Here is a 17,910-nt window from a genome sequence, read left to right as displayed (position 1 = left end):
CCGGGGAGGTCGCCGCCCCTCGCCGCAGGGTAGCCCGGCTGACGCTGGCCTGGGCTTCCCGAGTGCAGCATCTCTTTTTTTCTGTAGGGCTTTGAACAGCAATGCGTTAGTCTGTGCGCCTCTTAAGTAAAAGCTGTGGTCTGTACCAAGTGATTGTAAAAGTATGAGCGGCTGTTAAGTAGCTCGCTTTTGGAAAGTGCTAGCAAATTGGCCTGGTAGGAACAACGGAGCTATTTCTTCTGAGAAGACAAAAGTGGGTATCAAAATATCCCTCTAGCTGGTGGTGTTATGCCCCTTATTTGAAGTTCTCTTACGTTATATGCCTCAAGGGTCTCTGGAGTTTTCAGTGCATGCGTATCTGACTGTGAATGGCAGGTGCACGTCTTGTGTTAGCTGTAACATCTCCCTGGTAAGCCTGATTCACAGCAGTATTTAGCTTATTGCAGTCAAAACCCTTGTTACTAATTATTTAGGAAGAGAGGCCTCGGGCAACTGCTGTCTTCAGAACTTCTTAAAATGTTTTTCTTGTGCAAAAAAAACCCCCGAAACCGTAATTGTGATGCTGAGAAGGATTGCTTAGTGGTCTTGTTTAACTAGTTAATTTCTTGTAGTGACATAATGTGTTTCACTTAATTGTTTTGGTTTTCTGCAGCTGATTATTCAGAGGACTCATCTCAAAGTATAACTTTAAAAAGGTTTGCAAATAGTGAAAGAAAATGTCACATAAAAGCTCTAAGGAAATCAGGAAAGTAAACATTTCTAGTTCCTTGGAGTCTGAAGATATTAGCTTAGAAACCACAATACCAACCGATGATGTTTCTTCCTCTGAAGAGAGAGAAGGCACTGTTAAAATCACCAAGCAGCTGATTGAACGGAAAGAGTTGCTGCATAATCTTCAGCTGCTTAAAATAGAATTGTCTCAGAAAAACTTGATGATTGACAACTTGAAAGTAGAATATTTGACCAAGGTAAGAAATGTTGCTTCTTTTGTCATATAATCTTTTCTTGTTTCTGATGCTTTCAGAGTAGGATAGAAACTTCGATTCTGAAAAGAGCTACTGTGAATTGCATACTGGAAGCCCACTTAGCTTTTTTTTTTTTTCCTGAGAAAAAGAAGAAACAAAATATATGTAAAACTTAGCTGATTTGTCCAACTGATTAAATGGAGGCAGGGGATCAAATTAGTTTTTCCTTTTTTAAAAACTAAGGGAAAAGGCCTGTATTCTTTCAGAAACGATAAATAAGTTTGTCACTGATGTAAGCAACTTAATAGAGCTTTTAACCTGAACTTGCAGAATACTAGAAAGTCATCTGAATGCTATTCAGTGAGCTATTAATAAAGATGTGGCTAGAATATACCAACATGTCTATAGTAGGAGATTGTGGTATACAGTTTCCATGAAAATACATGAAATTAAGAAAGATGTAAAAGCTTTGCATGTTTATGTGCAGTCTCTGTTTACAACCTACTGTATACTAACTGTGGCTTTCATTGGCTTGCTGCTCTGAATTTAAAACTAATTTGAAATCAGCTGGCCAAGTATCTATTTGGCTAAAAAAGATGAATTGTAGAACCTAAGTTTTTTTTATTTCTAGTTCATTAGGGCAAAATCCATATTGTATTTTATGAAGCCTTAGCATATTTAGAAATCTTGTTAGACAATCGTTGTTGTACTTCCCACCACCTTGGGCTCTCCACTTTTTTCTTTAAAGATGATCTTTTTGTCAAATATGTTTTAAAAATTACCAAGGTAACTTTTTTTCTTAATTTTATATTTATGTTCTTTATATTTAGATTGAAGAGCTAGAAGAGAAGCTTAATGATGCAATCCATCAAAAGCAGCTGTTGTCTTTACGACTGGATACTCAGCTGGCATTACAGCAAGAAGATGCTAGGTATGATGGAAGTAAAACAAAAAAGCTTCATCTTTAATAACTTATTAATATGAATTCAAATTAATTTGTGGACAGTTGTCATGGTTTAACCCCAGCCAGCAAGTAGGACCACACACTTGCTCACTCCCCTGTCTCCAGTAGGGGAAAGAGAAGAGGGAGAAAAGGAGAGCAGAAAAAACCAACCTTATGGGTTTAGATAAAGGCAGTTTAATAGAACAGTAATGAAAAATAAAATAGTAATAATAATGATGGCAAAAGAATATACAAAATAAAGTGATGCAATGTAAATTGGTTGCCCAGCCTGTTCTGAGCAGCGATTGCAGATTCCTTCCCCTGCAGCAAACCCAGTTTATGTGCTGAGCATGACGTCTATGGTATGGAATATTCTTTTAGCCAACTTGTCCTGTCTATGATCACTCTCAGCTCTATGGGAAGCTGAAAAAGTCCTTGACTGATGTAAACATTACTTAGCAACAACTAAAACAATGTTATCAACATTCTTCTCAATCCAATATATAGCAGCTACTAGAAAGAAAACTAACTCAATTCCAGCTGAAACCAAGACAACAGTTAATGGAAAACTATTATGAATGACAGGAGTAGTATTTCTTTTGCAGATTATATTAGTATTTCCATTCTAAAAATGGAATTTACATATTCAATTTACATAGCAGTAAATGACGAAATAAGCTCTCACTTGCTGAAGTTTATGGTTTGGTTTTATTGTTACCTGGATTCAAAATTTAATAGGAACTTAAGAGTAGAATGTTCTTAAAACCAGTAAAGAGCAAAAGGATTAGGTAGGGGGGGCAGACTTTCCATCAATTTAAATTTCCATCAATTTTTAATAACTCTGCAGCCTGGATGACTTGGGAAAGGTAAGGGGATAATGTTTAGTACTTCCAGTTAAGGTTCCTTATTGGTCAGAAATGCTTTCAGTTGATGATGTAGAAACTTACTTTTCTCCTTGCTTTTCTGAAACATTTTAAGTTAACCTATAGCTGAAAATAGATTGGCTAGCAGGCTTCTCCAAATTATTTTGTCAGTTAAGTGTTGTAACACCTGTAACAGAACTGTGAAAGAAAAGCATTACTTAATTTTCTTCTGTTAGAGGATGCACCAGCTTACAGGATGTGACTAATTCAAAGTCACATGCTGTAGTAAGCCTGGAACAGATTTAAGGATGTGAAGCCAGACCTGAGATTAGTTACAGCAAAGTCTTTAAACTTAAGAGCATCTGACTGTCAGAAAAATGCATGTATGCTTATTTGCTCCAGAGCGGAATATTTTTATATTGGCCATACTTGAGTTACCTGAGGAATGCTCAGTAAAAAAGTACTGATGTGCAAATTTTTATTAATAGGCATAAAAAAGTTGAACTACTTTTCTATCCCCAGTCTTTTCATTAGTTTTCCTGTCTGTCTTTTACCTCACTTTTCATCCGTGTTTAACAGAATCATACACTTTGTGCAGAATGTCTTGTGTGACTGCTTTGCTGACTCGAGATTTTCTTTTGTCTTTTTGAAACAAGTAGGGCAGACATTGCCATGTAGCACTAGCTAGTATTTTTAATGTTACTTTGTGGTGGGTTGACCCTTGTTGGATGCCACCAAAGCCTCACTCGCCTGTCACTCACCCCCTCAGCTGGACAGGGGAGAGAAAATATAACAAAAGGCTTGTGGGTCAAGATAAGGACAGAGAGAGATCACTCAGCAATTACCATCACGGGCAAAACAGACTCAACTTGGGGAAAATTAGCTTAATTTATTGCCAGTCAAATCAGAGTAGAGTAATGAGAAAACAAAAACAAATCTTAAAAACACCTTCTGTACACCCCTCCTTTCTTCCTGGGCTCAACTTCACTTCCGATTTTCTCTACCTCCTCCCCCCCCAGCAGCGCAGGGGGATGGGGAATGGGGGTTGCAGTCAGTTCATCACACGTTATCTCCGCCATTCCTTGCTCCTCAAAGGAACGGCTCTTCAGGCTCTTCCCCTGCTCCAGCATGGGGGCCCTCCTATGGGACACAGTCCTCCACAAACTTCTCCAACATAAGTCCTTCACACGGGCTGCAGTTCTTCACAAACTGCTCCAGTGTGGGTCACTTCAGGAACAGACTGCTCCAGTGTTGGTCCTCCATGGGCTTACAAGTCCTGCCAGCAAACCTGCTCCAGTGTGGGTTCCTCTCTCTATGGGTCCACAGGTCCTGCCAGGAACATGTTCCAGCATGGGCTTCCCATGGGGCCACAGCCTCCTTCAAGCATCCACCTGCTCTGGTGTGGGGTCCTGCACGGGCTGCAGGTGGATATCTACTCCAGCATTAACTTCCATGGGCTGCAGGGGAACAGCCTGCCTCACCATGGTCTTCACCATGGGTTGCAGGGGAATCTCTGCTTCAGCATCTGGAGCACCTTCTCTTCCTCCTTCTTCACTGACTTTGGTGTCTATAGGGCCGTTTCTCTCATGTATTCTCATTTCTCTCTCTGCTGTTTTTATCTGCATCTTTTTTTTCCCCCTCTTCTTGAATATGTTATCCCAGAGGTGCTACCACCATCGCTGATGGGCTTGACCTTGTGTCCTGGTTCCGGCAGGGATGGGGTTAATTTCCCCAAGGAGCCGGCAGGGGGCAGGTGTTCCATGCCAGTGACCCATGCCCGGGCTATAAGAGGAGCTAGCTGGGGAGAGGAGAGCAATCACCACTTGGGGGTAGGCAGCAGCAGTGCAGGTCTGGTCGGCGCGCTGCGGTACTGTAATCGTGTCTTTATATCCCTTTATATGTGTTATTGATTTATTTTCATCTTCCCTTTTGCTGTTCTGTTAAATTGCAGTATTTTAACCCACGAGTTTTGCCTTTTTCTGTCAGTTTTTCCCATGGCTGTGGGAGTTGAGCGAGTGGCTGCGTGGTTCTTTGTTGTTGGCTGAGGCCAAACCACGACATCTTGGCCAGTGGCATGTCTGTCTTGGAGCCGACTGGCCTTGGCTCTGTTGGACACAGGGGAAGCCTCTAGCAGTTTCTCACAGAAGCCAGCCCTGTAGCGCCGCCCCCTCCACCCCCAATAAGTGTTTATTTGGTCTAAATAAACACTTTGAAGCATCTCTAAGTGATGTGCAGTTTCTCTTGCTGTATAATGCCTTGTCACTGGTGATAATAGTAATGATGGTGTTTTAAGGCTGGAAGTAAAGTTGCTTGTTTAAGGGTAGTGGTGTTTGTGTTTTGAAGTTTGTTTGTTTGTTTGTTTTTTTTAAAGGACCTCAGCTTTGTATGTTACACTAGGTAGAAAATGAAGGGTTCTCTGTGGAATAGGCCATAAGCATGTATATGCTGAAACTTAGAAAGACACATACTGCTGTATTTGGTGATTTACTAGTTCCTTGGGTTTTGTGTGAAAATATATTCTGCTTTTTCATGTTTTTAATCTTTTAATTGGTAAATTGAGGCTAATTTATAAATTCAAGTCAGTGTATGTGGAGATAGTCATTGACAATACGAAGCTGAATCTGAGAAGTGACAGTGAAGTTCCTGGCTTTTTATGTATAATCTGTCTAATATGATTGTTTAACCATGGTGATATATGCTCTTGTGTTAATTGCCTGATATCTCTGTAAATTTCCCCCCCTACAGAATGAGCAGAACTCACTCCCTTGCAGGGTATTGTGAAGGTTTGTCACTTGTGTTACTCATGACTTAATGTGTTCTGTTTTCAAATCAATCTTGAAGAAAGCATCAGGCTATAATGAAACAAGAAATGGAAACTATTTTATTGAGACAGAAGCAACTGGAGGAAACGAATCATCAATTAAGGGAGAGGGCTGGAGATATCCGTCGTAGCTTGCGAGATTTGGAATTAACAGATGATTGCTATGAGAAGCTAAAGTCTCTTCCTGAAGATCAGCTTTCTATCCCTGAATATGTTTCTGTGAGTATTGCTTTTTGTATTGGTTTAAAATATAGCTGTGTCCTGAGTCTGGCTGGGAACTAGTTTACTTTCTTCATAGCAGCCTGAATCTTGCTGTGTTTTCAATTTGTGGCTAAAACAGAGTTGGTAACACACCAGTGTGTTCGCTGTTGCTGGACAGTATTTGCAGAGCATCAAGGCTTTCTCTTTTCCACACTCTGCCTTCCCTGTCCCCCATGAGCAGGCTAGGGGTGCTTATGAGATTGAGAGGGAACACAGCTGACCCGAATTGGCCAAAGAAATAGTCTGTACCATCTGACATCATGGTCAGCAATATAAACTGGAGGTAGAAAAAGAAAGAGGAGATAGGGGGTGGCAGCTTCCAAGGTGGTTATTGATCAGACACTGGCTGGACACCAGTCTGCTCGTTGGAGGTGGTGGGTGATTGTCTTTGTGTGGATTTTTTTTTAAATTAATCTCTCTTTCCTTCACTAATTAAACTGTTGAGAAAACTTGACACCTGAGTTTTCTTGCTTTTATTCTTCCCCCTTTCTCCTTTGTCCTGCTCCCACTGGAAGCAGCAAGTGAGTTAGTGGCCATATGGGTGCTTGGCTGCTGGCCAGGATCAACCCACCACAAGCTGTAAATTGCTTTTATTTATAATTAAAGGGATGTGCATATAGTAGAAGCCAGTCTCTGCTTCTGGAATTCTTATTCTTCCCCAACTAGAAATGAAAAACCTTCAGCAGTAGATATACTTCTGGATCAGTCCTTTTTAACTGGATTCCAGTAAAGAGAACCTTTTAATCCCAGACTCTGATGTCTTAAAGAGATTAGAGATGCTGATTTACTTTAAGAGGGTGAAGCAAATGGGCTATTAAGATTAAATGGTGGGCACACCTTGATGATATGAAATAGAGCAGGCTGAAAATAGGAATTTGAAACCCGGCTTGCCAGAACCACAAGTGTAGATGGCTCTTGCAAACATTACCTTTCCCTCATGCTTTCCATCTGGCCCTTTCCTGTTTGACTAAACGCAGGAGATAAAGTGTACCTTAAAGTAGACTTTAAGATTCTTTCTCTTGATTTACAAAGGTTGTTAACTATGGCTTATGGGTAGACGGAGAGGTAGTACTCTGCTTGCAATAAAAAGACAATGCCTTCACAGGCTATGGGATATATCCAGAGTGTCCTGGCTCACTTCTGAGAATGAAGAGGTTTTAGATACGTAAACTTTAATTCACCAAAGTGTTAGCATTGTACTTACCTATAGAGCTAGTTATTAAGGAACCTATAAATAATACAATGTTAAAAAGCTTAGTACATTTGTTGAAGTATAAATGCTACATGAATGAGTTCTCCTGCTGGGTGAAAGTCGTGGTATACTGTGCTCTAGATATGTACAGAGAAGTAAAACTTGTCATTTTTATCTAAAGGATGTTCTTGGAAACATCTTTTCAAAACTTCCAAAACTTGGACTTTTATAAGCACTGGGAAAATCTTAAGGCTCTGAGTGATAAACAAGAACACTTAGTTTGGGGCCTGTTAGGTTATTACACCATAGATATTTACTGTCCCCGCTGCCTTCTATAAAAGTATTTGAGGGGGTTTTGTTGATTCCTGCACCACCATGGTCGACAAAGCAGATTTTTGACACAAACTGAAATTCATGTCAGCTTGCTTGAAATTGGTGTGCAGGAAGCTTCAGGACTTCAGGAGTTGATTGACAGTCAGTACAAAAGGCTCCGTAGCTGAGCGGGACAGATACCAGGAGTTAATAACTTTGCCAGCTGTCACAGCACAACTGGAGTGGTTAGATTGTATTTGTGAGTAGAAAGGGGCTCTGAAAAAGATATGACGTGGGAGATGTGAGTAACAACCACCTTCTACCCCTAATCTACTTTTCTTTTCCTCTTCTGTTCAGCAGTAAATGCTACTTTTGTCTGTGACTCAAACTCCACTGCTTATGTGTTCAGTAAGCCCCTTTCGTCTTTACACATGTGTCACTTTTTACTACTGAAGAAGTCCTTTTTTGGCTGAATTAATTTTTATTTTTTTTCTTCCTGGAGAAGACATTCTAAAGATACACTGTAGTAAGATGCTGGGTTTTGCTGCTTCTCTCAACTTCTTTTGGCAACAAGATCAGCATGAACCTGAGAGTATAAGTTAAGCTTAGTGATTGTTTATCATTACTTTGAGTTATTCAGCTGATACAAATGCTGGGAGGCTACAGAACTGTTTTGCATATCTTGTCTATGCATCCATTTGGTTTCTGAAGGCTACGAAAAGCATGTTGAAGGGAAAAGTAGTTTTTCTGATGTTGTCTGCTGCTTTGCTTACCTAAGGAAGAATTGTGCATTTCTCGGGTGGGTAAAATCTCTGGCTCCAGGTCTATGTGCAGATTAATAGTATAGTCTACTGATACTAGGGTAAAATTCTCCTTGGTGAGAAAGAGTTCTGCTTACAGAAAATCTGAGCAAGAGATTTCCAGACTCTTTTTCCTATTTATCAATTATAAAATACTGCCTTAAAATTCTCTAGGATAGGACAGAAGTAAATGTATATATAATGCTTATACGTTTTTTGAAACCTGGTATACTGGACAAACAGCAGGAAATGCTTAAATGCAGATTTTGTGTATCGATATATTGCAAGTTTAAAATACTAGAATTAAAACAAATGTGAGATGTTTTTCACTGTTCTTCCACAAAGGGGCGCAATAGTGACATGTTAGAGCAAAGACTAAGCAATATTTAATGCTAGGGATGATGACAAATGAAAAATGATGTTTTAAGCATCTTTCTCTTAAAATCATGCTTTTTTTGTTTTGAATTTATATGTAAAATTTAGGTTTTTTAACCATTTATAAGAAGGGTTTTTTAGAAGCAGTATATGCAAATATTAGAACACTTCAGGTCTTTGAACTGGTGCTTGGCAGCTGAATCACTGAATTTGTTTGGTAAGGTGAGACTTTTATGTACTCTCCTTTAAAAATATTTTACCAAGTTGTTTAAAAATGGTATCTGTAAATTCTGTTTGATCCAACTTTAATCACCATGTCTTTCAGTTGCATCATTTTGCTAACTACAGCTTAGTTGCTCTTTGTTTAAGGAAGGCAGTTAACTGATGCAACTACTTTCACATAACTTCTTTTAACAGAAGCCAACTTTCTTTTCCTCTGCACCCACCCATTTTTAGCTTAACTCTAGTTTTCCGTAAAAAGTAGTGGGCACATGTTAAGAGTTTTTTAAGAATTGCCTGGAAAGTGGTAACTTTTTCCTTACAGCATTTCTATATAAATTTGTAATTTTTAAGATATGTAGTTGTTTCTGAAATCCCATTACAGTAATTTTTGTTTCTGCTATATTGATTTGGCAAGAGGCAATGTGTGCTTTGACTGCTGAGTTACATGAGTGTTTATTGGTCATCAAGCAAGCTAAGTAACAATAACAGTTGCACTTCTGGTACAACCTTCCCCTCATCTGCTGCATTCATTTCCATTTTTTTTATTACTGTGGATTGATCTTTTCTTGGAGATGCTGTGCAGATAGGTTTATCCTTGATACCTGTATACAATGTCATCTTGGTTTGATACTGGGTAATCTGTTTTAGGGTTGTTGTGATTTGGGAAGTAAATGTGGCATGATGGTGTGAGTTAGGTTTCCTAGGGAAATTGCAGTAAAAATACAACAACTTAAGTGAAAAGCTTTAAGTTTAAAAAGTTTAAGCTTAAAAAAAAAAAAACCTACAAAGCTTTAAATAGTTAACAATTAATGACAGGCAAGGGTTTTTTTTTTGAGGGGGAAAAAAAAATATCCCTTTTTTTGGGGAGGGGGAAAGAGGATTTGATTGAAATTCAGTTGCTCGGTTTCAAATGTAATCGGACAATTCCTTAAAGAATCCAAACAGAATTAAAACTGTAGTCAGTGGAAGCTGTAGTTAAGAGACTAAAATTGTACTTGCTGCTTTGCATGCACATTTCTAAAGTTGGTGGTTGTTTTTTTTTCCTAAGGAAGTAGATGAAGCTTGTTGTAGTTCAGAAGTTAGAAAGAATCCACAAAACTAACTTCGCTGTTTAATTTCGTGCAAACGCATTAGAAGCAATGTGATTTCACAGATGGACATGAAAAAGCTCCTTAAATATTGAAGGAATAGAATACTGCAAGAAAGCAATAGTAATGAAGCAGTAAAATAAGGCAATAATATGCAGTTAGTTTAGTTCCCAGAACAAAAAGTCAATTTATAGTTTTAACTGTAGCATCTGATGGCTCAATTTGTCATTTGGAATTTTCAGATCATGAACAAAAAAATCATTATACCTTCATTTGGGTTTAGTTGAATTGTAGCTTTAAAAACCACCCTTTATTCTGCTCATTTTATGTAAAAACTTAGACATAATGAATTGAGAATCCCTTGTTACGATCTTCGAGAATAAAATCACAACTATATTTCAGGAAAGCTTGCATTTTTTCAGTAAAAAGTAACTTTAAATTTATAGCGTATGTCCTATTTTAGCTTATGTTTGTTTTGCATCTAAAGGTAAGGATGGAAAGTGGAGTTCTCTTGTTGAGTACAACAAATTCAAACAGTTGTAACTTTTAGCAAGCATAGTATTTGGAAAAAGTTGAAAACAAAAACCAAAAAAATCCTACCACTACTTAGAAAATTTTACTTTTATGAGTTAATACTAATCTTCCAGTCATATTGCACACCTCCTTTATTGTATAAAGCAAACTACACCTATGTTTACATTGCGAATTTCCACGACTTCTGTGTTTTTTAGAATTGTATGCTGTCAATTATTTGGAATATACCTGGAACTTTTTCTTTGTCTTCTGCTATTTATAGGTAGCAAAACAGAGACCTGTCTTCCTTCTGCATGGAAGTGTAGTACAGCTTTGCTCTTGAATGCTTACTTTATCGGTGCTTTCTTGCTTGTATTTTTTTCTTTAATTGTATATCAAACATAGTATTAATGATGGGAGGGGTATGGAGTAGCTTTTGCATGAAAATAGTGCTTAATTATCTATTCTCCTCTTTTCATCCCTCAAAACAAACATTTTAAGGTATCAAGTTAATCTGGGAGTAATAACCTCTGTATACGTGTGTGTGGGTGTGTATCAGAAAAACTCTTTCTTCTTTGTTTTGTCTCTTTGTTTTTTAATGCTGACTTTGTGGTTTTACTACTGTTTTCTGTTATTTTTTTTCTTGTTCAGTAGAAACGCTCTGGAAAAGTTTTATGGATCTGAGACTTATTTGTCTGAGACTATGCCTATGACTGGAGTGAGGGAAGAGAGAGGAGTATATGTTACAGATTATTTTTTTTTTTTTAAGTCTTTTACAAGACTTTTTTCAGTGTTAATTTAGCAGAGTAGAGTCTTTCAGAGGCTTAGTTGCATGATGCACTTGAACCCATATAGTAACGTGTTAGAGCTGAAAGTGCGTGCGGGAGGTGTGTTACGGTTCTTCCTGGTTATATGCTGTTCCCGCTTCCTGCGCTTGCTTCGTGGTGCAGATTCAGCACACTGAACTGGCAGAAAACAAAACTAATCTCTCTCCATTTCTATGCACCACATAAAAATTTATATTGGCTTGGGGAAAGTTAGCAAGTTAAGTTGGTTTATTGCTAAATAGGCTTTTTTTTTTTTTTTTTTTTTTTTTTTATACTGTTAATCAAATAGGCTCTAGAGTTGGCACAAGTAGGAGGGTGAGACCATGTGGTCCATTAGTAGCTGTATTTTTTAATCGGGCAGCCTGACTGGGAGCTGCCTTATTTGAATAGTAATGTATAGCTTTGGCTTTATTCCTCTTTTTTTAATTCAGTGCCAGACATAAATTGATTATTTCTTAGCTGCTGCTGTCAAAGGCTAAAGGAAGACACTGTGTTTGATTTAATATTTCCCCACCGCCACCCCCCAGCCCCAACCACGTTCCTGGTATGCACTAGAAATCATTTGGTGAATTATTGCTATGAAATGTTGAGCTGATTTGTTTTGGGGATTGTAGTTCTGTGATTGCAGTTTTGCTAGTCTCAAATTTGAATATATATCTTGTTCTTCTAGATCCGATTCTATGAAGTAGTCCATTCCTTGAGAAAAGAGCTAAATGATCTACAGATGAAAAAGGGGAGCCTAACAGAAGAACTAAGTGGGTACAAATCCCAACTGAAGTGTCTGACAGAGGTCTGTGCAGCTTAATTATCTCAATTAAGAAACTATGTAAATATATATAGTGAAAAACTCATTCTCCAAATCATTATTCATGTATAAGATATAAAAGCTTTTTTGCTATATAAAAATTACTTTGGGGAGGAGGAGGCGGGGAAGGAGGGAGAGGGGAAACGTGATATATATATATCTCCTTGCATAAGAGCTAATTTTATGTTATGGCTACCCTGCAAGATTTGCTCATGAGACTGATCAGGATAGACTCTTACCAGCTATGTTGTGCTTTGTGAGGGCAAGGTTCAAGATGGGGAAGCCAAGACAAGAGATATGTCCCAGCAGTAGTTGAAGACACAATGATGGCTCAGTGTATAGTTTTCAAGTTGATCATGTCTTGGTAGTAATTTGCCTGGTCTTCCGTTTTAATGATATTAAAATGCAGTTTTAATTCTTTGGAGTTGTATCTTCTGTTATGTTTTGCAACTTTTTATATTTTAATTTTCCTATTTATTTCCGTACTAAAGAAAAAGATAATTTGCTTTTAGGTGAGGTGTAAACATCAGAAGTAGAGAAACAAATTATCTAAATATGTTTAATTTTCATCTTCAAAGAGAGAAGCAATTGAAACAGTATAAGAATAATATTGTTTTTAAGGTATTTATGAATATTCGTAGTATTCTTAATATGTATACAGATAGGATGGTTTGTATTTTAGCTTAGTTCTGAATAAATCTAGAGTTATGATAAGACAGTTTCAGCTACCCAGAGTATATTTATCCAAGTCATGGCCAGCAGGGACTTAAATACCACTGTCATTTTACTACTTCTGAAATTATTCTTTAGTTACCACATCTTTTTTTTTTTTTTGCTTGAAATTTACTTATGGAATAATTGGGTGTAAAGAGATATTCGTTATACAGGATTATCTTGTGAAATTCATATTATTTTCATTTCTCTTTTTGATAGAATTAGAAAAAATAGTCAATAAAATTCATGCATTTATGTGCTTGAGCATTATTTTGTGTCATGATCTCTGGTCATAGCTGAAATTAAATTAATCCTGTTAACTTTTATTTACATGAACATTTTCCTTCATTGTACATTTCGTATGCTCTGATTTAATAAAATTCTATAAGAGGATTTCAGCATTCTGAGATTTGACTGACACCTGTGTTAATTTTTGCTGCAGCAATTTAACAAGATAGTAGATTACAATAATTAAAGTTGTGCAAGAAACAATTTTCTTGGTACATCAACCTTAATATTGAAACTTCTAATTTTGTTGTTCTTATACCACATGGTGGCAGTATCCACCTTTCCCACTGATTTATTTTTCAAAGTTTGAAGTTTGCTGTGCTTTTCTTTTGATGCTGATGAGAAAGCACTAGAATGTTGTCTGTGTTGAACAGAGGTGGTTCTTTGAATGTTTATATCCTGTTTGCATGATCATGCTTAAAAGGAGAGACAACTAATAAGAATTAATACCTTGTTTAAAAAAAAAAAATAGGGAGGAGATTCAGATAAGATCACTTACTACAGTTCTTTCATATGCATAAAAAAACCTCCAAACCCAAGTCTTCACCCTATCTGTTATTCATAGGAGTGACGTGTTTTGGATATTTAATGAAATGTGACCTGATATGAGGTATTTTATCTATAGAGAGACTTAAAAGTCTCTGTATTTTGTTTTGGGCTAGTTCAGATTTGACCTAGTGACTTGATGAGTGTCGCCATAACAGGGCATCTCAGGATGTTTCCTATAGTAAGGTAAGAGGAGCATCATCAATATGTGAAGGTACTTTAGAATCTCCAATATACTTAGTACGCTAAAGCTAACATACCTACGCATCTTTTGCAGTTTACAAATAAGTGGTTACAAGGTGTCCTGTTGGGGTAACTTATTTATTTGAGCTCCTTTGATAAGATCGAGCTTTTTTGCAAGGAGGTTTATCAGTAGGAAATAAAGTTTCATTCAGAGTCTTACTTAAACTCTTACACTGTTCTTTTACTGTTTTTGTGGTATTCCAATCATTCTTTATTTGCAGCTACATGAAACATAGTTGCTCAAGTTCCTTGCCTGTTATCTGGTAACTTACACTCTTCAAATCCTTCTTCTGGTTTCCCATCCAGTGTTCTTTAAATTTAAAATTTTCTCCAGCAATTGCAATATTCCGGTCCTCTACATAGTTTATCACCAACATGTCTGTTCTGGGTTTAAAATTTCTTTAGGAAACTATTAATACAGACTTTTGAAATACAGTCATCACTGAAGTTAAGACAATCTCTTTTTTCTCGGTTGGTGTCGTTGTTGTGTCATTTCCCCCCCCCCCGTGAGAATAAACCACTTCCTACAATAAACGTTCATTGCTGTTCTTTTTTGGAGTGTGAATCTAAGACACTTAGATTACTATTTTTTGTCTTATCATGAGCCTCTATGTACTGTTTCATGCGAAAGCAAAGCAGCACAGTTCTATTCTCTGAACACTATTACGATGAGGGGATATGGCTGAGCATTGGTTATATAAAATCAGGTCTTCAAAACCACTAAATCTTTTTTTGTTACATGCTGCCTTTTGTTTTGTTTGGGTGTTTTGTTTTGTTTTTCTTCTGCTGGGGGGGACAGGGACACCCAAAGCCAAATAAAACTTACTGGCAGAACACATGTAGCCTGACACAAAAGTGAGTGCAGTGGCCTGGTATTGTGGCCTCTCAGCCAACTGAGTTTATAAGCATCCAGCTGTACTAGCTAGGAAGCTTGGTTCCGTAAAAATTGGATTGTCATTGTAGCCTTGTAGAAACTAATTTTCGAAGACTTAACTAATCCACGCGTTCTTTGTCTCTAGGCAATTCATTATTTCATTTATATTAGAAAACATTTTGTTTCTGACTTCAGGACATAAAAGACACCTTTCAAATGTTTGTCACCCATATTTGTACACTAAGTATAGGAAATTTTGTTGTTGTTCAGAAGGGTCAGAAAATCCTAAAGGCGCATCTGCCTCTGTTAGCATTCATTTAATTCTTAGTATGCTGACGAGTAACACCACTAAAACTCTACAACTTTGTGACAAAGTTCTCTTGTTGATTGTTGCTGTTCTGAGTTAGCACTTAATCAAAACCTGCTGAATCTGTAACACAGACCCAGTAGGGTGGAGAGCTGCTTCTGACAGCTGGTAGCAGAAAACAGTGTGTGAAGACTGATTTCTAGCACTGAAACATAATCTGATAAACACAGCTAGTATCAAAACATCTTTGTCACTACCTTGTGTTTTTTTACAGTGGTCAGTATAAGTGGTTCTACAGTACTACCATAAAATTAATGGTGCTCTGTACAGAATTGTTGCATCTGATTTAGACCAGTGCAGTTCCTCTGATTCTAGGTGTAGCAGCAGCAGACTGAGGGGAGCCGGTGCAACTGGTAAAGGTAATGTTCCTGTATTGCAGTGCTGAGTGATCTGTTACCAAGTGTATAGTACAGACTCATTTCAGTCCTCCTTTTACAGTGCTCAGTACTTCAAATAATCTTGCCACCACCACCTTTGGAGGTACAGATAGACAAGAAAGTCCAGCCATGGCGTTGTACTACCAGGAGCTTCCCAGAAACAAACCCAGCTTCTGATGTGTGTGTTCCCATCCTGAACATCAGTGTACTATTTTCAGAGTTGTTTGCTTCCAAAGTGGTTAGAACCTTCCCTCAAACAGATGTAATTTACTACTTGTGTTTCTCTAAAGGCTGGGAGAGAGTCTGAGAAGGAAATTCTGCTTTTCTTTGTAGCTCTAGAAGATTAAGTATTGCTTCTTCTGGCGATGAGTTTCTTGGCAATGTTTTCCTGGAATTTGGTCTTGATACAGTTTTATCAGGGCTTCCTTTCTTTCTTTCTTTATTTTTTTTTTTTCTATAAAGTTGCCTTCAGGACTTGCAATCAAATTTATAGTACGACAGTTTTCCAAAAGCTATGGTTAGCCTAAAGACAAAGCTGGATGTATGTAGGACAGAGATCTCTTCTAAGACTTCGTCTCTGAATTGGAATTAGTAGCTGTCAGGTTTTGCTCGAAATACCTAACAATTTTCTCTGTGATAATGTTTCGCAGCTGTAGGAAAAACATATCTATAGTCTTCAAAGAATGAGCTAAGCTATTGCACTCAAAGCCTCAGTTGGCACTAGATGTATCGATGTTGTAAAAATGGAGGCTACTGTTGCTACTCCAAAAGGACTGCCTTCTGTAAGATTTCTTCTGAAGTTTGCACATGTGTAATTAAAGACTCCACTCTAGAACCCTCTGACACCAATTCTTTTAAGCAGTGCTTTGATTACTTGGTTTTCATGTCTCTCTCTAGAAAAAACAGATGAGGCCTCAGTCTTAAGTGGGATATGTGCCTTCTTTCCTTCATTATTGTTCGTATTTATCTTGTTCAGGAAAAAAGCTGCAAAGAAAAATATTCTACCAATAACTATTAGCTTGGGGCAGCAGTTCCAACGTTTCCAAGACTCAAGAAAGCATACGTATCTAAAAGTTCCCTTTTCTATCCAGTGTTTTTCTACCTCTTTTGATTTATAGCTATGGCTCATATAGACTGCTAGTTGCTGCTCAGAAGGACCAAATGGCTTAATTCTAGTCTCTAATGCAATGATCTCCAGGTTCCTTTTCATCTGAGAATATTTCATTGAAGATTCTCGTCAGCTCAGATCCAGAGAGAAAGAGCTTTTTATTCCCCCCAGTTTCTTTTGCAATAGAGGCCCTTATGCCAAGGCTTTTATTTCTTACCTTTCTCGCAGAGCTTCCCTATTTTGGAAGTAGCTCAGCATTTCTGTTTATAAGTTTTAGTGACAGATAGTGCCCCATCTACAGTCCTTGGCAGATTACCAATTTCCTATCAACATACTAAAAGAGATGTCTTATTCATCCAGTTATGTATAACTTCTTCCTGACATTTGGGCAGTTGTATTCAAATAAATAATGTATTGACTGATAATTTTTGAATGCATACTATTTAAACAGATTGAAGAAAAATGTCATATTTACTAAATAACAGCACCTCATCCAAATAACTCGAGGGAGTTGGTTTTCACATCAAAGTAGTAGAGTAGCTTTACATTTGCCTAGGGCCTTAGGTACCTTAGGATATGAACAGAAAGTGCTGGCTTGTGTAAGTGATCCTTCAAAGGTGAAGTTCTTTTAAAGAAGCTTTTTAAAAGCAGGATCACTATCTTCCACAGGCTTATCTGTTGACAGCATGAAGAAGTCATGCTACTCCTGCTTGATTGGCTCATGAGTCTTTTTCCCTGCATTTCAGTCGTTTATCTTCTTATCCCCAAAGGCTTTTTGAAAGATCAACTAATCCCTACCATGTATTGTGTGACACCCAGTTTTTGTACTTGAAATTTAGGTAGGTGTTCATTTTGGTAACTGCTATAAGTTGCTATTCATTCCAGATGGAGGACAACAGTATTATCATAAAACTGGGGTCTGTTGTTAGATCTTTAGTTTCTCTACTGGTTCGGGTTTTAAATGGTGCAGATCAGGCAAGTTCAGAATCTTCTTGCTTGAAACTTCCGTCAACAATGTTTGTAAACCAAATGGAAACACTTCTTGGTAGGGACTGCTTCACGTGCTCTGTAGAAACCACCTGTACCGGTTAATACTGGGTCTCTTGGACAGCTCTGTTAACAGTTTCTTCAGGTAATGTTCGCCTACTCATCTTGAATAGGACAGGTTGGTTTGTTTTAACCACTTCCTCTGTCTGCATTACTACTCTTGCAGTAGCAAAAATTAGTAAGAAGCTGAAGATAAAACATTCATTGTTGGCAGGATCATCACAATAATGTTCCATGTGAGGAAGTACTATTTGTCCTTACGTTTTTTTAAGGTTTGAGGACTTACTTAAGTTATTTTTATTTATTGGTGTTAATTCCCAGGACCTCATTCATGTCCTTGAAAGTGCTCTGTATCTTGA

The 17,910-nt window shown here is 37.7% G+C and overlaps 1 protein-coding gene across 1 annotated transcript in view; it reads left to right on the top strand.

Annotated features, from left to right (window-relative positions):
* Positions 1 to 716: 716 nt before the first annotated feature.
* PIBF1 (progesterone immunomodulatory binding factor 1) overlaps positions 717 to 17,910 on the top strand; it is an 80,838-nt gene continuing 63,644 nt past the window's right edge. Inside the window, exons 1-4 of the mRNA XM_009884211.1 lie at positions 717 to 968; positions 1,796 to 1,896; positions 5,613 to 5,811; positions 11,853 to 11,972. Coding sequence (XP_009882513.1) covers positions 717 to 968; positions 1,796 to 1,896; positions 5,613 to 5,811; positions 11,853 to 11,972 — 672 coding nt within the window. The remainder of the gene's footprint in view (positions 969 to 1,795; positions 1,897 to 5,612; positions 5,812 to 11,852; positions 11,973 to 17,910) is intronic.

This window comes from Charadrius vociferus, unplaced genomic scaffold (genome assembly GCF_000708025.1).
Source record: "Charadrius vociferus isolate BGI_N301 unplaced genomic scaffold, ASM70802v2 scaffold604, whole genome shotgun sequence".
NCBI lineage: Eukaryota > Metazoa > Chordata > Aves > Charadriiformes > Charadriidae > Charadrius > Charadrius vociferus.
This window is presented reverse-complemented; position numbering and strand designations above follow the sequence as displayed.